The sequence below is a fragment of the Canis lupus genome, chromosome 7 (assembly GCF_003254725.2).
Source record: "Canis lupus dingo isolate Sandy chromosome 7, ASM325472v2, whole genome shotgun sequence".
NCBI lineage: Eukaryota > Metazoa > Chordata > Mammalia > Carnivora > Canidae > Canis > Canis lupus.
The window spans coordinates 34,333,161-34,356,843 of record NC_064249.1 but is presented as its reverse complement, the minus strand read 5'-3'; the positions used below and the strand labels follow the sequence as shown (position 1 = coordinate 34,356,843).

Here is a 23,683-nt window from a genome sequence, read left to right as displayed (position 1 = left end):
TTACCCTTTATTCAGAAGGGGATAAAAAGCCACTGAATTATTAAAAGTAAGCAATAGTGTAATTGGATTTGTGTTATGAAAGGTAACTGGCAGCTTTGTCTTGGATGAATTAAAACACGGAAGGGCCTGGGGCAGGTAGGCAGAGCCCTTGAGAATGTGTAAGGGATTGTCCAGATAAAGGATGGGGTCCTTCCAGGGGCCATGGTAAAGGAGCAGTCATTCGGACTTTGTGAACAATTAAGTAGAAATGGTGAGGAAGGGGAAGGAGTGGAGGTGGTGGGTGGAGGGATGCCTAACTCCGGTGACCCGTTTGGAGAATGGAGTGTTATTAACAGACAGGGAACACAGGCAAAGGAGGCTTGTGGGAAGGATGCTGCTACTCACTTTGGCTGTTCCAAGTCAGATCTATAAGAAAACCTGGATGAAAGCGTGAAGCTGGCAGTCGAAAATCCTGCCAGTGTTTAGTAGACACACAGTGGCTGGCTATGTGGTTTGGGGACCCACGGACGTCTCAGAGACAGCTGGAGCCATGAGAATAGTTGGGACAGACTTATACAATGGGAAGAGGCCCGAGGACGGAATCCGGGGAAACATCAGAATTTAAAAGGTAGAGGGCAGCCCCAGTGGTGCAGCGGTTTAGCGCCGCCCGAAGCCCCGGGTGTGATCCTGGAGTCCCACGTCAGGCTTCCTGCATGGAGCCTGCTTCTCCCTCTGCCTGTGTCTCTGCCTCTCTCTCACTCTCTCTGAATAAATAAATAAATAAATCTTAAAAAAAAAAAAAAGAATTTAAAAGGTAGAAAAAAAGATAAAAGCCACTAAAGGACTGAACCCTGAAGTCTTTGGAAGTGTAATAAGATAGTGTTATGGTAGATCTCATTATTCTTCCTATTCAAAGTTTGAAATACTGACGAATTTTTCTGATACTCTTTACTGAATTTCTGTCAGTTCTCCCAAAGGGTCACTTGTGATTTTTGCCTTTATTTCTTACTCTCCATTACTTTATGTTCATTCTGTTAGAATCTCCTTAGTCCCTCTATGCAGTTTATGGGGAAAACATGACCTCACAGTGCAATCAGTAGCACCAGGAAAATACACATTCCATGATGTTCCTAATAATGAAGAACCCATAGTAGCTGAGGATTTAGTTTGGCATTCTGATATTGGAGTTTACTATTCTTAGACATAAATATCTTAGTGCAAATCATATTTTGATATTATTTTGAAGTCTTAAATTGTGTATTAGGGAGTCATTGACATTGAAATTTTTGACAGTTTCACACTTGGAGGAAGTTCGTGTTAAAGAATCTCTCCCAGCTTCTAAAATGGCAGTCTAAGATTATATTCTTAGACTTCGCATAGTACTCATGGCTGATACTTTAGTTTTTTATGTATTTGATAAATATAGATTAAATGCTGGCAATGTCCAAAGCCAAGCTATTGCTAGAGAACAGAGGGGTGACATAAAATGAATAACTGAAGCTGGATTAAAACCTTCTATTTACAAAATGATTATGGTTCTCTACGCCCAGCTCCCACCTCCCCCATCATCTCATTTGTCATTCAAAATGAAAACAATAGCGTAAGGGTAAGAGAATACCATGAGCTCACACAGACCACTTTGATGCATACTTTGGGAAGTTAAATTCTTTTCAGCGCATATTTTGGTGTCTCTGTTTTTCTGGCTCCCTAAGTAGAAGCTCAGAATGCTTTTTGGATCATCCAGTACCAGTCTCTGCCGTCAGAAGAATTTGCAGCCCAGCCAGGGAGGGACACATACAACTTGGAATAGAGAAAGAAAGAGCCAGGCCAGGGGGTGGAGTGCTGGCATTAACTAAATACAGAGCCGCCAGTCAGAAAGTCCTGCATACGAACACCGAACACTGCTAGTACCATCTGGTCCAGTCTAGAAGTTCCCTGTAAGTGCTGTGGTTCGTTCTGTATGATCTGAGGACAGGAGACCTAGATTGTGGGAACCATGGATCATGACTACAGATACTCAGATATAAGTTGGTTGTATTTTCCTCTCTGACTGTGTGTCAGGGAATCCTGGATTCTTCCCCAGTTCGTGTATTCCTTATACCTAATAATAGCTAGCACTGTTAGATTGTAGTATTGCTTGTTTATTATGACCTATTTGTGTTTCTTCCTACCCAGTGTTGTGTGGGAGTTGGCATGTACCAACTCATGAAAACCAGATGTTAAACTTCAAGGATTTTGTGAGCTGATTGTTTAATACAGTCATTGTTAAAAATCAAATTTTATAAACATACGAATCAAATCAAGTACATTAAAAACAAAAGTAATAAATACTCAAGTCATCAGTCTTTAATAATTTTGTTAAATTTTACTCTTTTCAGTGTTTTTGAGGTTGCTTTTATCTGTGTGTCTGTACAGAAATACTATGTAACGACCTGCTTCTAGAGTGCACCTCTTCCCACTTCTGTGTCAGTGACATCAGGTTGCTTACTTGAGATTAGCCATGGGGGAGTATTTATATCACCAAAGTTGGCAAACTTTGTAAGTCAGGGCTTGCTTTATTGTTTTGTTGATTGTTTAGACTTTAGAAACTAATAGAGAAGATGTTAATAACACAGATTACATTTTTATTTCTGTGTTTTTTTGTTTTTGTTTTTTTTTTTTAGAACCGAGAATGCAGGGGAGAGAGGTGAAGGGGGAGGGAGGAGAGAGAACCTTAAGCATGCTGCATGCTCAGCCCAGAGCTCATGACCCGGAGATCATGACCTGAGCTGAAATTGAATAAGACACTTAACTGACTGAGCCCCTCCAGGTGCCCCACAGATTACATTTTAAAGTTTGTTTTGTCTGTATGCATAACACTGTGAATAGCACTCCAAAATGAGATTATTCTTCCACTGTTCCAAGATGATTCACCATTCATCAAAGAAGTCACTCCTATAACTGACAAGCCAGGGAAAGTCTGACTGTGTGTCTTTGTTGTTTCACTCTCACCACAAATGACACGAACAGCCAGTATTTGTGTTGGAGCTCCTCCTAAGTCAGTTAGTGGCTTTCAAGTTTAGCAAAATTAACAAATGTTTTCTGTGAGCATCACTTGGCTACTTTAGAGAAAAGGGCATTCTATATTTTATTATTCTTAATAAATTTTGTGCCTTGTGTCCTTTCTATCTGTAAAATTATAACAAACATATCTATATAATCTGCACATGTAATATTGCACATGCATCATTTTGCCTGGATTGCTGGCTCTTAAACATTTATGGGCACACACTGTCCCTAGTAGCCATGAGCAAGAACAGAGAAAGCTTGCTGTATTGATCCAGATTTAAATGGATTTCCTTTCCTTTCTTTTTCTTGTTCTTTCCACATTCTTTTTTTTCCCCCTTCTCTCTTTCACTCCCTCCTTGCTTCCCTCTGTGGGTTATTTTTTTCTTTTTTCATTCCTTCTTCATAGTAACTAGTATGAACTATAGGAAGCTTAGGAAGCCAGAAAGCACCTGAATTTCACACTGTGCCCACTCTCCGTTAAGTAAGAATACCTGCAAAGCTGGGGGGAACATCTTTAAATTCATAGTGTGTATTGCGCTTTGCATAATAAATTATGTAGCAGTGGTATTTCCTAGATTAGTGATGTCATTTCTGTGGAAATTCATTTGAGGTATGAAAATAGCCCTCACGTTTCTATCTATTAACAATCACTGTACAAGTTGCTTTTTCTAACTAATTACTTAGTTAGTTTGGAATTTATGGTAGCAAGGATGCAGTTTAATCTGAATCTTAATCAAAATAAATATGGTTTATAGAGGCACCTGAATGACTCAGTGGTTGAGCATATACCTTCAGCTCAGGTCATGATCCCGGGGTCCTGGGATCGAATGCCACATCGGGGTCCCTGCAGGAGCCTGCTTCTCCCTCTACCTGTGTCTCTGCCTCTCTCTGTGTGTCTCTCATGAATAAATAAATAAAATCTTTAAGAAAAAAAATCTGGTTTATAGAATCGACTGTGGTAATTGCTACCATTTGTTGTGCTAGGTGCACTTATCTGTGTTATGGCTAACCTTCATGGTGGCCCACCAGGCTGGTATTGCCCACACACACACACACAGTAGAGACACTGGGAGTAAGCAGCTTGTTCATTGTCACATATTCATAAGTTCCAAAGCTGGTTGCCTGTTTCAGTTTTGTCCCCAAAGCCTGTACTCTTTTCAGGTACCACATTGTCCTGAGGCTACTCCTTTTTTTTCCTTCTCCTTTTCTTTTTTCTTTTTTAAGATTTTATTTATTTATTCATGAGAGACAGAGGGAGAGGGATAGACATAGGCAGAGGGAGAAGCAGGCACCCTGCAAGTAGCCTGATGTGGGATTCAATCCCGGACCCAGGGATCACGACCTGAGCTGAAGGCAGATGCTCAACCACTGAGCCAACCAGGTGTCCCTTTTATTCCTTTTTGAAGATTTATTTGAGAGAGAGCATGCTTGCAGGGGTAGAAGATTGGGGGAGAGGCGAGGGAGAGAGAATCTCCAGCGGACTTCACGCTGAGTGCAGAGCACAATGTGGGGCTCAATCCCATGACCGTGAGATTGTGACCTGAGCCAAAATCAAGAGTCAGGTGTTCAACTGACTGAACCAGCCAGGCGCCCCGAGGCTACCTCTTACTAATAGCAAGTTAGGGAAATCAGATCTGACAGTAAAAGCTTTTTATTGGTACAGCTCTTGATCTCAGGAACTATGTATACCACAGAGAATTACATTTCATGGACACTTTCTTGTTTCCTTTTGGGCTTATATAGATCTCTTAATGTTCTCTCTTAATGTTCTCTCACTCTTGTTTTCTCTCTTAATGTTCTCTCCACTCTTGTTTCTGTCTCTTAGCCTTGGCGGGGGCCCAGATGATGCAAAAGAAATTATGAGGCACAGTTTCTTCTCTGGAGTCAATTGGCAAGATGTATACGATAAAAAGGTAGGTTATTTTCATGGAACAATCCTTATATATTTTGCCTAAGATGAATTTACGGCCAAAAAAAAATTTTTAAGTGAATAAAATTTAATGATATTAATAATATTCTTCCTTTTATTCTACGTATTTGAATATAATATTGAACTTCTTAGCCCAAAAATTTATCGATGATTCTGACTCCCAAAATGCAGGTTGAAATGTTACTCAGTGTGGTCAGTTGATTTTTCTTTTATCCCAGTAACATTAATTTGCTTCTCATTGTTTCCTAAATATTAGGAGAAAAAATAAAAACCTTGATGTTACGTTATTCTTTAAGAAAACTAGCAAAACGAAATCAGAATGTTTTTCCTTATCTTCATGTCTTTAATTTTAAAGTGAACTCTATAAATGTATTTATACAAAACCTTACTTGAAAGGGAATTAAAAGCAATTTAGTTTTTAATATTTAACAAAGGAATGGATATTTTTCTTAGTTGGGGTTTCTCTGTTATTTGAAATGGAATTTTAATGTCCACAAAGTGGATGCTACTGATTTTATAACTTTATTTTTATTATAATCTGCTTATTACTTGTGTTTAATACTGTAATTTTTCCTTAGGACAGGAAATTATTGTGTCTAGTCCTTTGTTGTAATCTTTGTCTATTTTATTTCTACTATTTAAGGTATTGTTAGTACAGGCACTGATTTCACTGATTTTGATTTTTAAATGCTCATGTAAAAATTTTACTATGAAATTTTTATGTAATACCATAATTGCTTAGAATCTTTAGTTCTTTTGTGTAGTTAGTCCTTCTATTTCATTTTATTCCAGTTTTCCCTGTTTTCTCAGAAACATACATAATCAACATCATTTAGAAAATGTCTGTTTTGGGCAGCCCCTGTGGCGCAGTGCGTAGCACCACCTGCAGCCTGGGGTGTGATCCTGGAGGCCTGGGATCGGGTCCCACGTCGGGCTCCCTGCATGGAGCCTGCTTCTCCCTCTGCCTGTGTCTCTGCCTCTCTCTTTCTCTCTGTGTCTCAATAAATAAATAAAATCTTTAAAAAAAAATTTTTTTTAAATGTCTGTTTTGTGCCAAATATCCTTCTTTATTAATCCCTAAAGTAAAGATAGAATGAAATCATTATGACTTACAAGGAAAAAGACAAGTACTGAATTTCTGCAGTACGTTATGGGAATAGAGAGTATGGTGGTTTTCTAAGCATTTCTTGTGAAATAGTTGTATGATATTAAACACTTCTCAAGTTTAGACTCCCACCATGTACCAAGCACTGGGGTAGATGTTGGATCCTTCTCAACTCTTATGAGAAGCATGTAACCATTTTTAAATGTTTATTAATTTCATGTAGAAAACTAGACATCTACTTTATAATAGTGATGGTGTTCTTTATGGGTTGCATCCCTATTTAGACCCTAATGATGGCTGTGTGCTATTTTTAATAGATCAGTTCACTACAAAAGACCCTTGTAAAAGAGAAAGATCAGAGTCTTCTTATATCTCCCAGAAATAATACATGGTCAGAGGTTTTCTTTGGCATACAAAGCTGTAAGCCACAAACAGAAGTCCCTTTTACATACCATCACCAAGGATAACTCAGTAATAAAGGGGGTAAAGAGGAAGAGAGAGAAGGAAGGAGAGAAAACATTCCTTGAGGAGACAACTGTGAGTCCCAGTTGTGTCACTGCTAACTTCAATAGGAGGCAAAACATGTACTTTCTTCAGTCCTGTCAGGAGACTAAAATATACCACAAAGATTTCTTCATCAGGTTTTGGCTCTCCATGTTAAGTGGGAGTTTGGCATCACTCAGGGAAAGCTCTGACATGCCATGGAGCTCGACACGCCCAGAGCAGTGACAGTAAGACACTGGCCAGCTGCCTTGAGGTGAATGGGCTTGGAGGGGGCTAGCAAGCCAGGAGAAGGAGCTGCCAAAACATAGCTTTAAATGATGTATTGTGGAGACATGGGTTTCAATTGTTAAAATTGATAAAAATAGATGCTACTTAATCTGAGCAAAGACGTTAAGTGTCTTATGTAAAGAAGCACAACCACAAAAATTACGAAGTTTCTGTGAACAGAATTCATCAGGAGCTGACCTCTTCTGCAGGTTTACTTGGATGGATGTCCGATGAGGCTCTGGTGTTTTAACCACCTTACATGCTTGAAGGACACTACAGCAGCATTATAATAGCACCCTCACATTTTGAGTCTGTCTCTAAAAGGCTTTGAAAATGTGATCGGGTCTGTCTGGATTTGTATCATATCACTAAGAAACAGAGAATTATGGGAATGTTGACACCCGTAACTGTAATGAATCCAATTATAATTCTACTCTTCAGACAGTATAAATTAGGAAATAATTTAGAAAATGAAACACTTTTATGGGACTCATATGTCTTTAAAATATGTAACTGTTTCATAAGAGGTTAATTTACTTCTAAGATCAGGTATTTTTTTAATTACAATTTTATTAATATTCTTTGGGAGCTTTACTCTTTTGTAGATTTATTATCACCTAATTATTGGCCACTTTTCAATATATTGTGGCAAAACTAGAGATAAGACATAGAGAGAGGCTAGTATCCTTAAGGGAAATCTAGATCTCTTCCTAGGTTAAGTAAAAAAAAATAAATTAATCTTAATTGTGAATGTAATGAAGAGCACAGGACTGAAGTGTGGAAATCCATGTCCTAGATTTGCTTCTTCCTTCCTATGGGGAAATGGACAAGTCATTTTACTCACACAAAATTAGGATCTCCGAAGTGCCTTCAAGCTTTAAGATTTAAGAAGATATTTTATAAGATGAATTTATCCAGATAAATTTCTCTGTAGACTTTGCACTCAGTTTGTCGTCTTATACAAAAAATCTGCTGGGATTTTGTGTGATACTGTGTTGAATCTAAGGATCAGTTTGGGGCAGAATTGACATTTGAACAGGATTGAGGCTTCAGATACATGAACATCATATACCTTTCCATTTATTTGGCTTTTCTTTAATGTCTCTCTGTAATGCTTCATAATTTTCTGTGTTCAAGTCTTACCCATATTTTGTTACTTGTCTTTAAGTGTTTTATGTCTTCTAGTATAAATGGTATTTTTAATTTTTATTTTCATATTGTCTTCTATGATTATATAGAAATACAATTGATTTTGTATATGTACCTTATGTCCTGCAGATTTGCAAAACCCACTCATTAGCGTTAGTAGCTCTTTTTTTTTTTTTTGGTAGACAAGTCTGCATAGGTGATTATATCTTTTGTAAATAAGTTTTTACTTCATTTTCAACTGGTATGTATTTTCTTTCTTTTTTTTGCCTCGGTATATTGGCTAGGACCTCACTATAATGTTGAGTAGAAGTGATGGAGTGAACATCCTAGTTTTGTTCTTGATCTTATGGAGAAAACATCTTTTATCATTAAGTATGATGTTAATTATCACAGACAGTGCAGAGATCTTAATTTTTTAAAAATATTTATTTACTTATTCATGACAGACACAGAGAGAGAGAGAGAGAGAGGCAGAGACATAGGCAGAGGGAGAAGCAGGCTCCTTGCAGGGAGCCCAATGTGGGACTCAATCCCGGATTCTGGGATCACGCCCTGAGCTGAAAGCAGACACTCAACCACTGAGCCACCCAGGCATCCTGAGTCTTAGTTTTTAAATATCATTCTTCAATAAAAAGAACCAAGGTTACTTGGAGAAGTAGTGACTTCAGCACTGGGATGAAGAAGATAAAAGACAAGGCCAAGGAATTTAGAGGTGCCAAAAAAGTAAAACAAAAAAAACAAGGTTAGATAGATAAATAGAAGTACATTAGTAGGATGCAGGAGCCAACCCTTAAGTCCCAGGGGTGAAAGCTGGAACCATTTCAATAACAAAATAAATAAAGCTTATTTATAATTATACCTTAGTCTATCATGACTCAAAGAATAAAATATATATCTGTAAGTCCACACTACAAAAATAAATGATTGAACAAATAAATGTTGAGAAGAGACATGTCTTCTTGATAGATGAATTGCAATTAATAAATGTAGAATGAAGTTACCTAAAGGAAAATGTGTGTATATACTTCTTATGCATTATATTGCTGGAAACATATTAAGATCCTGGTAACATTGGTTGCCTTAGGAGAGGGAGCTAAGTTAATGATCCCTCTGGTGTGTGTTCAACTTTTCATTACATGTGCTTTTGCAACTTTTGAATTTTCAACTATGTAGATATATTATATAGACATAAGTAACATTAAAACTTTAAGAAGACAAAACATTTAAAAATCTATCAATATTTAGGGCAGCCCCGGTGGCTCAGTGGTTTAGTGCCGCCTTCACTCCAGGGTGTGATCCTGGGGACCCGGGATCAAGTTCCACATTGGGCTCCCTTCATGGAGCCTGCTTCTCCCTCTGCCTGTGTCTCTGCCTCTCTCTCTCTGTCTCTCATGGATAAATAAATAAAATCTGTAAAAAAAAAAAAAAAAAAAGTCTATAAATATTTAAAGAATCCCATGAATGTCAAAATAGAACAAAAGTAGAAGGAATGAGGTAACTAGTAAATCACCATAAGACCCCCAGGGTGGGACTTAACTACATGTAGGATCTACCAATGAGTGTTAAAATCAGTGGGCAAAAGTTTAAGAAAGAATATTTGCATAGCCTTAATGTATTTCCTCTCAAACATTTGTTATTTACAAGCTTTAGAGAGTAACTTTATGGTAGAAAAACTTGGCCTACCATGTGTTAAGCCAGCTGACCAAGATTCAGATCACTGGTAGTAAGACCGACTGCTGCCATGTAGCCTGTGACCGGAGACTGTGGGAAGGCTGTGTCACTGCTGTGGTATTCTTTCTCAAAATGCATGACCTCAGCGTAATCTTGGAACCACCTGGAGGGGACACTCCTCAAAATCACTGGCCATGTGGCCTCAAAAGCATCCACTTCAGGAAAGGCCAGGAGTGGCTGTGGAACCAGGGACAGTGGAGATGGAGAAGAGGGGCACAGTGGGAAGGTGGTGACGTCCAGATGACAGTTCTGTACTAGCGCTGATTTCTTAGTTTTGAGCATTGTGCTTTGGCTTTATATTAGCCTTAGGGGCAGGTGTGATAACGAGATAGGAGATCTTTTGTACTACTTGTAGAAGTCTTCTCTAAGCCTAAAATTATTTCAGTATAACAAGTTCTAAAAATATGTTAGTGTAAGCTTTCTATACCTCCTTTATTAGGATGAGGAAGTGCCCTTCTGTTCCTAGTATGCTAATAGTTTTTATCTCGAAGAACTGTTGAATTTCATTACAAGTTTTTCTGCATTTGTTGTAATGACCCTCCGGTTTTTCTCCTTTATATTCTATTAAGATGGTGAATTGCACTGATTGGTTTTCAAATGTTAAGTGAACCTTATATTCCCAGGGGAAAACTCACCTATTTGTGATGTCCTTATTATGTATGCCTAGATTTGATACAATGTATTTCTTTCAGGATTTTTGCATCCCTAAATCACAAGTGATACTGGGGCTGAGGCCTCATCTTCTTTTCCTAAAATGTCTTTGTTTGATTTTCATTCAGGATCATGTTTGATTTTTTAAAATGAAGAAGTATTTCCTCTTCTTCAATTGTATGGGATTGTTTGTTTAGAATTCGTATTATCTGTTCTTAAAATCTTTGATAGAATTTACCAGCAAAGCCACTTGGGCTTGGGGTTTTGTATTTGTTGGGAGGTTTTTAGCTATGAGCTCATGTTCTTTCATAGTTGTGAGGCTATTCTGGTTGTCTGTTGCTTCTTAAATGTTTCCGGACCTTTTGTCTTCTAAGCTTTCTAATTTATTGGCTTAAAAATATTTATAATATTCCCTTATTGTCTTTACAGTGTTTGTTATATATGTGATGATGATCTCTCTTTTAATCCTAATATTGGTAATTTGTGTGTTCTCTCTCCACTTTTTCTTGATAAATGTGGTGAGAGATCCATCAATACTACTGTTTTTTGTTTTTTTTTTTTTCAAAGAATCAGCTTTTGGTTTCACTGATTTTCTGTATTGTTTTTCTGCTCATTATTCACTAATTAATTCTGCTACTTATTACTTCTCTATTCTGCTTCTTTTGAGTTTGCTTTGCTCTTCATTCCCTATTTTCTTTGAGAGAAGCTAAGATTACTGTTTGGGGACCATTCTCTTTTTGTAGCATAGCACTCAAGGAATGCTGTGAGTTTCCATAGAAGGGCTATTAGCTTTGTTTTGCAAGTTTTGATTTGTTATGTTTTCATTTCAAAATAGTTTTAATTCCTCTTGTGATTCCTTCTTAACTCTGAGATTATTTAGAAATGTGTTGCTTGATTTCCAAATATATGGATTTTTCAGATTTTTCTTTTACTGATTCCTAACTAAACTCTCCTGTGTTTGGAAAACATAGTATATATGATACTAGTCCTTTTAAATTTGAGACTTGTTTTATGACCCAGAAAATGGTTTCTTTTGGTGTATATTCTATGTATACTTGAATGTATATTCCGCTTTTATTGCACAAAGTGTTCTACCAGTAGCCATTAGTCAAGATGGTTGGTGGTGCTTATCTTTCCTGAATTCTTACCAATTTGCTGTCTACTTGTTCTGTCAGTTACTGGAAAAGGATTATTGAAATCTAGGGCTATGATTGTGGATTTGTTTCTCTTTTTAGTTTTGTTTCATGTATTTTGAAGCTTCATTGTTGGTTGTGTACACATTTAGGTTTGTTATATCTTCTTGGTGAGTTCACACCTTTATCATTATGAAGTGTTCCTCTATATCCATAACCGTAACCTTGTTTTGAAATCTACTTTGTCCAATATAATTAATATGAGTACTCCAGCTTTCTTTTGATTTTATTTATCATGTCCATCGTGTTAGTTTTAATCTACGTCAGTACATTTGAGTGAGTTTTCTTTTAAGCATCATATATTATTTGTGTGTGTGTGTTTCCGTGTATATAACACTCTTTGTTTACAACTTTATAGCAAAAAAAGAATAGGGAAAAGTTTAAAACAGGGCATTCCAACTGATCTTGTCAGATTAGAAAAATTCCATTGTATTTTATTAATTTATTTATTTTTAAAACATTTTATTTATTCATGATAGACACAGAGAGAGGCAGAGGAGAAATTCCATTTTAAATGCCCATCCCAGTGCCCAAAGGTAAACAATAATGAATCTACATATGCAGTTTCCTTTATGAAGTGCAGTGTTCATATTTTAGGCATCTTTTAAACATAAAAATTCTAAAAAGTGGATTCACTCCTTAAAACTACATAAATTAAAGGTGTTTTAAATTTAAATTTATGTTCTCGTAATAACACATGCCCAATGAAAATCAAAAGCGGAAAAGCAGCTGCACTTCCTATCTGAGTGGACAGTTACAACAATCAATCATTTTATGCAATGACCTTTATATTTTCAATTTATCATTAGCTACTTTGAATTTACCATGAGATGTGGACAAAGTCAGAAGACAAGACTTAGGGAGAGGACTTCTTTTTTGGAGGGAGGTTAAGCCTTTCAGAACTGGCATGGGAAATATCTTGTTGAAGGATTCCGCATGGAAAAATTAATGTAGTCCGTGTCCACTCCTGCTGAACTGGCTTACTGTTTTCATTGACATGTTTAGTGTCATTTTAAAAATCTACTGTGTTTAACTCTTCTAGTTGATCCAAATCTTCAACAATACAGAGATTTTCATTGATAGGAACAACAGCCCTGGCTCCGAGTTCCTGCCTCTTCCCTTTGTTGTGCTATTTCCAGATCACTTCCTTCACCACTTCAGCCCTACCTCTGGAAGGCTCACTTCATTGTTTTCTGAAGTACATGTACTGAATCTTTCAGGACTGGTTACTTTTCTGCCTCTCTCATCTACATCTCTTGGAATGTACAGGTTTAATTCTCCATTGTTTGTGTGCACTGAAGCATATCCCACCCCCCCACCCCCACCTCCCCACCTCTTGCCTGGATGTCACAGATACTATCTCCATCCTCATTATCATCGACCAAAGCAGGATGAAATTCCAGCTCTTCATGCCCACTGATCACCAGTGCTTTCCCTGCTTTGATGTATGCTTGCCTTCCTTCCATATCTTGCTCAAGTTCCATCAATGTTTTCTTGTTTTTCCTTTCTTTTCATGCAGGAAAAGGTTCAAGGGTGATTTTGGTAATATTTGAACCTAGGCAAAACACTCTCAATTAGATCTCATGCAATTTCATTTTCTTTCTCTTCCTTCTTTATATCTTTCTTTCACACAAATCCAGGAGGAAATGCACAGTGAAACATATAAGTATCATCCCCTCAGGCCAGCCATATTTGTTGTTTTCAAAAGCTTCAAGAAATGTTTGCACACTATTTAAGGGTTTTTTCCTCTTTTCCAGCTTTTTGTTCACTGTTTACAGTTTTATCTCATCTCACTTATCCATAGTATCTTTTTCAAGCTCTTTATGTCTTGCATCACATTTTCTCCCCAGAGTCAATTATGGGAAAACATACAATTACCTCCCTTTGTTCACTGCCTTTGCTCGAAGAGCACACATACTGCGATTTGAATCTGCACCTTTGCTTGTTTTTTTGAGCAACAAGTATAGATTTAAATAGCTCATTTAGCTCTTGCAATTCTTTCTTGTTGTCTTTAGTTTCTTTTCAGCTTCACTTTATGCTGACATGGATTTTGTTGATTAAATTGAACTTGATGACTGATAGCTTTGATAAACTTATATATATATTTTTTTTGCCCCCCTTATTATTCTTTAGATCAAATACTTTAGGGGCACTAGGGTGGCTCAGTTGGTTGAGTGTTCAACTCTTGATTTTGACTCAGGTCATGATCTAAGGGTCATGAGATTGAGCCTCATGTCAGGCTCTGCACTGAGTGTGAAGTCTGCTGGAGATTCTCTCTCTGCCCCCCTCAATGCTCTCCCTCCCTCTTTGTAAAAAAAATAATAATAATTTATGTTCCGTAATTTTCTCTTTTTTTGCTCCATCTTTTTGCTGCCAACAGCCTGACTCTGTTTCTTGGAGGGCATTGTAGAGACAGGTGGCACCAGCCAGACTTAAAGCTTAGCTGGACACCATCAAGAGATCTGGTCCCATAGCAGGAGGAGGAGGAAGACATGGGCCTCCCTAGCCACCATTCTGTGCCTTTTTTCTTATTCATTAGGTAATATATGATTTTTAAATGGGCTCTGAAACCCATTTTTATTTAATGTAAGTATTGACAGAGTTGGGTTTATACCTGCTATTTTGGGATTTGTTTTTGGTTTCATTTTTTATCTGTTCCTTTCTTTATCTTTGCCTGCCTTCTCTTGGATTTATTGAATATTTTATGATTCTGTTTTGTCTTGGCTCCTATCTTACTAGCTATCTCTTTTTTTTATTGTCTTGAAGTTGTTTCTAGAGTTTGCTATAAACATATTTAACTTCTGACAGATTGCTTTCAATGGATACTAGAACCACATCACATTCAACAGCACATTAGTTTTGTCTCCCATTCTTTATGCTATCATTTTACTTTCACGTTATAAACATCATAGCATAAGAGACCTTTATTTTGCTCTCAAGAGTTATGTTTTAATAAGACTAAAACTATGTATTTATACTTTTAGCATTCTCCATTCCTTTATGTAGATCCTTGCTTCCATCTGGTATCTGATTTTGGGCTTTTTCTTTGTTGCTTTTCTTTAACCTTTATTCAAAGGCTCATTTATGTAGCTTCACTTCTCAGACATGACTCCCTGGGCTTGGAAAGATTCCTGGAAAAAGAGGGTATTTGAAGGAAACAGAGGATAGGATATGATGGGAATGTGACGTTTCAGAAGTGGAGGCCAACGTGAGAATAAATCAGGCAGTGAGAAATGAAGTACGTGAAGATCTGCTGACTGTGAAGAACCTACAGTTCAGGGTGGATTGAGACTGGGTGCAAAAAATGGAGCAGGGCCCCTGTTGATTTGGGGTAGTTCCTGCAAGGTTAGCTCCTCCTGTTTGCTTGATGCACCTGCTTACTAGGACAGTAGCTCCTCCAGTAGGGAAATGCTATAACATGATTGGACCCTTTCAGCTTTTGTTCGTATAGACTTTTAGGCAAGAGAGCTCGGAAAAGAAAACCTCGGAAAATCAAGAGACTGCACAGTGATAGTAATGTTTGATTCTGAATGCAGTTACCCAAGGGCTAGAAATACAGGACTAGCACTAGAAGTGAGAACAGGAATGGATATGGCTATCTGGGAACTCTGTTATTGAGGGCTGTGGGAGTGGATTTCTTCTGTGAGCAGGAGAGGGATGCGAAAATCGATGGGAAAGAAAGTTGGGGAGGGAAGACGGTGTAAGGACACTTGAGAGCCACGGGTGTGTTAGAAAATGTCCAGTCAGGAAGGGAAGTTGGTTTGAGGACATGTTTTTACAAGGTGTATCCAAATCCCTTGTGAAGAATCATGCAATAGTTGCAGGGACACCTTTCTGACTAAATCATGACTCTATTTTCTGGCTGAAAAATTCATCTTGAGGAGTTTGGTGATTGATGGCAGTTATGCAGATGTTAGTGATCACTGTGGTTTCCGTCAGTGAAGCAAGGTTCCAGTATAACACAAACACTAGCAGAGAAGACAGATCATAGCTACAAATATACTTCCCGGGCATTCACACTGATACACTCCTTACCTGCTCTAATGATGGCCCATTTTTAAGCTTTGGATCAAAGAAAGATAAGCTCCAAATATCTACCAGACACTCTTATGGTTTAATGTTAAAACTACTTCCGGTATGCCTGGGTGGCTCAGTGGTTGAGCCTTTGGCTCAGGTGATGATCCAGGGTCCTGGGACAGAGTCCCGTATCAGCTCCCCACAGGGTGCCTGCTTCTCTCTCTGTCTCTCATGAATAAATAAATAAAATCTTTTAAAAAAATAAAATAAACTACCCTTTCATTGATCAGGGACGTTGCACTGTGGATACAAAAGAACACAGACAGCTGTCCAAATGTTAGTTACAGTGCAAAATGTGAATGACCAAAGTTTTAAAATCCCTCAAATTGGATTAAAAACAAAATATAACAAGATGTTCCTTATAAGAATGTCGCCTAAAACAAAATTACACAGAAAAGTAGAAAAAATAAGAGGATGATTAGAGATTTAACAGTCCAAATGTTATAAACAATAGTAACTTTGGGCGAAGTTGATTTCAGTATATAAGTATGAAATGTGAAAGGTCATTTTGGCATAATGTACAATATTCACCAAATAGTAGCATCTACAAGCACAAAACACTATCAGAAATGCCAGAGGACTTGGTAGAAAAACAATTTATTGCTCAATGTGGCAGAGGTTTTAGCTGACAAGATCTAGCTTGTGGTTTTGTTGATTTTCTTCATCAATTTTTTTTTTTTTTTTCAGTTTCATTGATTTCTGCTCTGGAACTTATTTCTTTTCTTATCACAGATTTTATTTGCTCTTTTATTTCTAGTTTCCTAAGCTGGAACCTTAGATAATTACTTTAGATCTTTCCTTTCAAATACATTCAAGTGCAATAAATTCTCCATTAAGTTCTGTTACCCCACGAGTCTTGATAAGTTGTACTTTCGTTTTCATTTAGTTGAAAATACTTCTCCTGGGACTTCCTACTTGACTCATACATTACTTAGAAGTGTATTATTTAATCTCCTAAGTATTTGGGGGTTTTGAGCTATCTGTCTCTTACTAATTTCTAGTTTAATTCCACTATGGTCTGAGAGCATTCCCTTGAATGTTTGTTCTTTTAAATTTTTTAAGGTATGTTTTTTAGCCTAGGATGTGACCTATCCTGGTCAGTGGTCTATGAGCTTGGGAAGAATGTGTATTCTGCTGTTGTGGATGAAGTGGTCTGTAAATGTCAGTTGGATCCAATTGGCTGATGGTGTCTTTCAGTTCAGTGATGCCCTTGCTAATATTCTTCCTGCTGGATATGTCAAACCCTTATAAAGGGGTGGTAAAGTCACCAAGTATGATAGTGAGTTAATCTGTTTCTCCTTGCAGCTCTATCAGTTTTTGTCTATTGTGTTTTGATACTCTGTTGTTCTATGCATACACATTAGCAATTCTTATGTCTTAATGGAGAATTGGCCAAGTTATCATTATGTTATATCTCTCTTTATCTGTGATGATTTTCCTTACTCAGAAATCTGCTTTGAAAAAAAAAAAAAAAGAAATCTGCTTTGTTTGAAATTAGTGCAGCTACTCCAGCTTTCTTTTCCCATTAGCATGGCAAGTCTTCCTCCATCCCCTTTTAATCTCTTGGTGTCTTTACATTTAAAGTGGATTTCTTGTAAATAATACACAATTGATTCTTTGGTTTTTATACACTTTACAGTCATTGTTTTTGTTGGTGTTTTTAGACCATTGAAATTTATTTATTTTTTTAAAGATTTTATTTATTTATTCATGAGAGACACAGAGAGAGAGAGGCAGAGACACAGGCAGTGGGAAAAGCAGGCTCCATGCAGGGAGCCTGATGTGGGACTCGATCCCAGGTCCCCAGGATCAGGCCCTGGGCTGAAGGCGGTGCTAAACTGCTGAGCCACCTGGGCTGCCCAAGGCCATTGAAATTTAAAGTGATTATTACCACAGTTGGATTAATATCTGCTATAACTGTTACTGCTTTCTAGTCATTGTCCTGTTCTTTGTATCTTCTAGTGTGTTGTACTCTTTTTCTGACTTCTCTGGTTTTAACTGAGCATTTTCTAAGACTATTTTTTTCTCCTCTTTTAGCATCTCATATTTTTTTTTACATTGTTTTAGTGTTTTTCTTTAAGTTTGCAATATATATTTATAATTAATTGAAGTCCTTTTTCAAATAATACCACACCATTTCATAGTGTAAGTACCTTAAAGCAGTATTTCTAATTCCTCCTTCCTGTCCCAAGTAACATTACTCATTAATTTCACTCATCCATAAGCTATAATTGTTGTATATATTATTGTATTATTATTTCAAACAAACTGTTACCTGGTAGATTAATTAAGAATAAGAAAAGGGGGATCCCTGGGTGGCGCAGCAGTTTGGCGCCTGCCTTTGGCCCAGGGCGCGATCCTGGAGACCCGGGATCGAATCCCACATCAGGCTCCCAGTGCATGGAGCCTGCTTCTCCCTCTGCCTGTGTCTCTGCCTCTCTCTCTCTCTCTCTCTCTCTCTCTCTGTGTGTGACTATCATAAATAAATAAAAATTAAAAAAATATATTTAAAAAAATAAATAAATAAAACCTTAAAAAAAAAAAAAAAAAAAAAAAGAATAAGAAAAGGGGGGCACTTTGGTGGCTTGTCAAGAGTTAAGTGTCTGACTCTTGATTTTGGCTCAGATCATGATCTCATTGTTGTGAGCTCAAGCCTCACACTTGGCCCTGCACTGAGCATGGAGCCTCTCCCTCTGTGCCTCCTCTACCCACCCCTGTCCTTCTCTCTCTCAAAAAAAAAAAAAAAAAAAAAAAGAATAAGAAAAAAAAATATTTTACCTCTGTTGGTTCCTTTTCTAGCTTTCTTCCTTTCTATAGAACTAAGCTTCTATATCATTCTCTTTTTTTCTGATGACTTTTTTTTTTTTTAACATTTTTTGCAAGGTAGGTCTGCTGGTGACAAATTGCCTCAATTTTTGTTTGTCTAGGAAAGTCTCCATTATTCCTTATTTTTGAAAGCTAATCTTCCTGGATACAGAATTCTAGGTCATTGTTTTTATCTTTCAATATTATGTATTTTACTGTATTTTTTTTTCTCACTTACATGGTTACTGAAGAGAATTCAGTGTAATTCTTGTCTTTGAACCTCTATAGAAAAGATTTTTGGTGTGCACATGTGTATGTTTCTGGCTTCTCAAAATTTTGTCCTTGTCTTTGATTTCCTGCAATTTGAAGATTTTATTTACTTATTCATGAGAGACACACAGAGAGGCAAAGACATAGGCAGAGGAAGAAGCAGGCTCCCTGTAGTGAGCCTGATATGGGACTTGATCCCAGGACCCTGGGATCACACCCCGAGCCAAAGGCAGACGCTGAACCACTGAGCCAATCAGGTATCCCATTTTCCTGTCCTTTAAATATGATATGGTGTATATTTGGGGATCTTTATCTTGAGTGCTATTTTCTGAACTTAAGAGATACGTGTCTTGGTGGGTAGCACTAATTTTGGAAAATGCGCAGTCATTATTGCTTCAGTATTTTTTCTCCTTTCTTTCCCTGTCATATTCCCGTTTATAATACCTATTATAATTGCTTAATGATTTTTGAATAGTCCATTTTCATATATTCTTTTTCCATTTCAGTTTTTGAAGTTTCTATTAACATTTCTTCAAGCTCACTGAATCTTTCCTTGGCCATGCTCTGGTTATTAATGAGCCCATCAAAGGCATTCTTGATTTCTCTGATGGTGTTTCTTTATTTCTAGCATTTCCTTTTTATTATTTCTTAGAGAATTAATTACTTTACTTATAGTACCCATATGTCCTTACATGTACTGCAGTTTTCCATTAAAAAACCCTTGCTGTGGGATCCCTGGGTGGCCCAGTAGTTTAGCACTTGCCTTCGGCCCAGGGCATGATCCCGGAGTCCTGGGATCAAGTCCCACATCGGGCTTTCTGCATGGAGCCTGCTTCTCCCTCTGCCTGTGTCTCTGCCTCTCTCTCTCCCTGTGTCTCTCATGAATAATAAATAAAATATTTTTTAAAAAACGCTGCTGTATTTTCATAGAGGAATTAAATTCCAGTCTGATAATTCCAGTATCTCTTCCATATCTGAGGCTGGTTCTGGTGCTTGCTTCTTATTGTGAAACTGTATTTTTTTTATCTTTTAGTATGCCTTGTAATTTTCTGTTGAAAGCCAGACATGTACTGGATAAAAGAAACTGAAGAAATGGAGGTAAACAGGTTTTGAGTTGAGGTCTTATGAGTTTTTCAGGCTAGTTTATCAGGAGAGAAGGGCAGAGGGAGAGGGAGAATCTCAAGCAGACTCCCAGCTGAGAGTGGGTCCCCTCACAGGGCTTGATCCCACGACCCTGAGATCATGATCTGAGCCAAAACCAAGAGTCAGGTGCTTAACCAACAACTGTGCCAGCCACCCAAGGTGCCCCTAGGCAGCTTTTATCATAGATTCTAATAAGATAAGATGATAAAAAAAAAATAAGAAAAAGAAATAAGGGGTATTTGATTTTTAAAGGAAAAAAAAACCTTAATAGATCTTTGATGGTGGAATATGTAATAATTGCATTTTGTCTTATTTTAACAGTGGAATACTATACTGAATTAAAAAATGAATAGGTTGGATTTATAAGTATCAATTGGTAAATTAAGTATTTATTGGTACATCTCAAAAAGACATAAATATAAAAAATCAAGTTACATAAGATATTTAGGGAATGATACCATTATTGTAAAAACTGAAAATGAACTAAAGAAAATTATATCTCTCATAGCCTATCTATGGGAGAAAAGTACATGCAATGATATAGAGCACCACAATATTTGCCTGAATTATATGTAATTGTAGTTTTGGGGGATTAAAAATGGGTCAACAGGGATGCCTGGGTGGCTTAGTGGTTGAACATTGGCCTTCGGCTCAGGGCATGATCCCGGGGCCTGGGATCGAGTCCCTGCACAGAGCCTGCTTCTCCCTCTGCCTATGTCTCTGTCTCTCTCTGTGTGTCTCTCATGAATAAATAAGTAAAATTTTTTTAATGGGTGAACATTAATGAGGAGAAAGCAATAGAAATAGAAATAGAAAGCAATAGGTATGCAGCTGCATCTCCATGTTTTATATCTTAAAAATATCCAGAAGTGCGAAACTATCTATGACTAAACATAACATCAGATTCAGTTGTTGTTTTATATTATTTTCTATTCTTTCCTTTATGTTCAAAATAGTTCTTTTTAAATTTTGTAAATGCAGCGGGAGGTAAAAGAAATGGAAGCACCAAGCGTAGTCTCCTCAAGAAAATGGAAGAATAATGAAGGAAGGAGTAGGGGTGAACCGGGAAACAGCCTACAGAAGGGATTAGATTTTAGATTTGGCCTTGCTCTTGTGTTGGTCTGTCCCTGGGGGAAAATCCAATCAGGACTCTGGAAGTGGAGGTGCATGGAACAAGGTAAGTTTCTATGCAGACAGCAAGATGTATTGTAATATAGAGATTGTAGGTGTGAGACTGATAAACATGGGGAAAGTGAGATAAGAACAAGCAAGACTGTGAGGCCTTGCCAGAGGGCTTAGTTTTCACAGAAGAGGTGGGGCGCCTTCTTGGTGACACTGATGGGAAAGAAAGGGAAACGCCCTCTGAGGCAAATATTTTTATAACTATTTGGTCCTGAAGCTGAGGTAGTAGTTCCTGCCTGAAGGCCCTGCCTTCTTTCCAGGAGTCCTGCCTTCTTAGAGTGAGAAGAAAGTATGAGGCCCACGTTAACTGCCTGAGGAGAGGGTACTGGGGGACCCTCATCAGGGCCAGGGCAGGGGCGCCAGCCAGTGTGTGGTGGGGGGAGGGCCCAGCTGAGGCAGAAGATTCCAGAAGTTCATGGAGACTGCTGAAGCTCTAGTCTTTGTAAGGAAAAAACATTCTACTATAAAACATGAAGACCACTAAAGGGGCTTTTAGAGAAGATGGATTTGGAATCTTTGGCTCATTGTGATCTTACTAGAATCTTACCTCATTTTGATCTACCTTTTACTTATCACAATTGTACGTACTTGCCAGAGATTCCCTGCAGAAAAGAAAACTTGCTTTTGTTGTGCCCAAGATTGCGAATCCAAGAAACCACCAAGGAGCCGACACCCATGCAAGCGCATGAGGGTTTATTAGCAAGCTCGAGCTTGGGTCCAAGTATACCCAACACAGCCGAGCAGGCACTCGGACCCTGAGGGGGGTTACAGCTGGGTTTTTTATAGGCTGGTCTAGGGGATTTTTAGAAGGAGTGGAGGAATTTCTCAAGTTCTGTTTACATTCTGATATGGGGCTTTCAAGGGCATTGAGCTCTGTTCTCATTCTAATATGGGAATTTCTACCACAGGCGTGGGCTCTGTTGTCTTTCTGATATGGGATTCCCTGCCGAGGACATTCTGCAGTTTTTCCTGTAAAGTTCAGCTCTTATTCACAGGGGCCTAAGATGGCTGTACTTGTGCTAATACTAAACTTTAGGTGGCATGGCCTTAATTTTTCTCGGCCTCCGCAGCTTTTAGAGAGTAATTTAGGTACTTCATAATTTATTTTGGTCACTCATTTGATACTCATTTCAGTGAAATGGCAACTGTTTAAATGGGCAATTATATTCTAGTCCCTAGTGGGAGGAACAGAGACGGGCCTGAATGAAATAATGCTTGAGGGGGGTGGGGAGGAAGGGTCACCGGGATCTTCCACACCTTATTATATGAGTTTAAGTCTTTGGCTCCTTCCTTACGCTTCTGTGTTCCAGTTTGAATATTAACCTTCACCTCTGTCCGGATGCTAAGTTAGAACTTTAAGTATTTGTTATCTTTTTCCATGTTCACCCTTCTTTCAAATACTCTTTTTTTTTTTTTTTTAATTAAAAAACAAAAATTGTTTTTGCTGAGCTCTGATTCACTCTATAAAGTGTACACATAAGGTCAATGTTGGTATTGACCCGGAGTCCCTGGTGCTGCTGTGGGAAGCAGAGCAAGTGCTCCTCTCTCATCATTCCTTCTTGAAGACCCAGTTCCTTTCTGGTACACTCCCCTTCAGTCCAAGAAACTGCCCTCATTTCTCAATAGTGCACGTATGCTGCCAAGGAACTTGTTTTCTTTATCTGATGGTGTCTTTATTTTGCCCTCACTTTTGAGGGATATTTTCACTGAATATAAAGTTGTAAGCTGATAGTTTAGTGAGTGCTTATTCAGTTATGTGTCCCTTTGTAAATTATGTGTCATCATTTCTCCTGCTGCTTTCAAGATATTTTCGTTTGTGTGATGGCTTTAGAATAAATCACTGAGTAGGCTGAGCTACATTTTCCAGAATTCTCCTGTAAGATTCCAAGAGCAGAAGTGAAGCAGCAGCCACTGGTAGCTCCTGCTCTTGTGGGTTGTCTGTTAGCTCACTTCCCCAGTGCTGACCCTGAGGCAGGGGTGAGGCCTGCATCTGCTCCTGGTCCCCCTGTGAGCCCGGTCACCGGTCACCTCTGCCACTACTGGGCCAGCGTGCATGTTCAGCCTCATGATGCAGGTCCCCAGCTTGTGCAGGAGTGCCACACCATTGAGGTCCAAGGTGGTGACCATGACATGGATTTCAGCCATCCTGTGGGCTCCAGTTCATGCTTCTGGGTTTCATATTGCTCTTCTCCCTGCTTTACATGCATCCTCCCCTCCCACCTCCTGTCCCATGGACACCAAGCTCCACATGTCCTTAAACATGAAGACAGCAGCCTCACAGAGACTGTGGCCAGCCTCCTCCCTAAGTTGATGGAGTTCAGAGCCCCCTAATCCCCTTCTCTGCCCTCTCCTTCTTTTTCTTCCTCCCTCCTCTTCTTCCTTCACTCTCCCTCTCTCACCCTCTCAGTCTCTTTGTCTCTCTTTCACACACACACAAACACAGACACACACACACATGCACACACACACATGCACACACAGTGTTTCTGCTTCTCTGTTTGAATCCTGACTGAGATTTGGTTTTCAAACTATACTGTTTGTAGGTGAGGTTTTCTTTGTATTTATCCTACTTGGAGTTCTCTGAGCCTTTTGAATCTCTTACCTTTCACTAACTTTGGAAGAATTTTAGCTATTATTTCTTGAAATATA

General features: G+C 38.3%; 1 protein-coding gene and 1 pseudogene across 10 annotated transcripts in view; one reads left to right on the top strand and one right to left on the bottom strand.

Annotated features, from left to right (window-relative positions):
* Window positions 1-23,683, top strand: part of AKT3 (AKT serine/threonine kinase 3) — a 309,052-nt gene that overhangs the window by 263,034 nt on the left and 22,335 nt on the right. For 8 of the 10 annotated variants that reach the window (XM_025430554.3, XM_025430551.3, XM_049112398.1 and 5 more), the window contains one exon: window positions 4,853-4,940. In XM_025430554.3, the coding sequence (XP_025286339.1) occupies window positions 4,853-4,940 (88 nt within the window). Of the gene's footprint in view, window positions 1-4,852; window positions 4,941-5,749; window positions 5,987-23,683 lie in introns of those variants that run through there. The other 2 variants (XM_049112397.1, XM_025430553.3) reach the window with 1 other exon arrangement.
* On the bottom strand, window positions 9,672-23,179 carry LOC112648655 (zinc finger CCCH domain-containing protein 15-like; annotated as a pseudogene).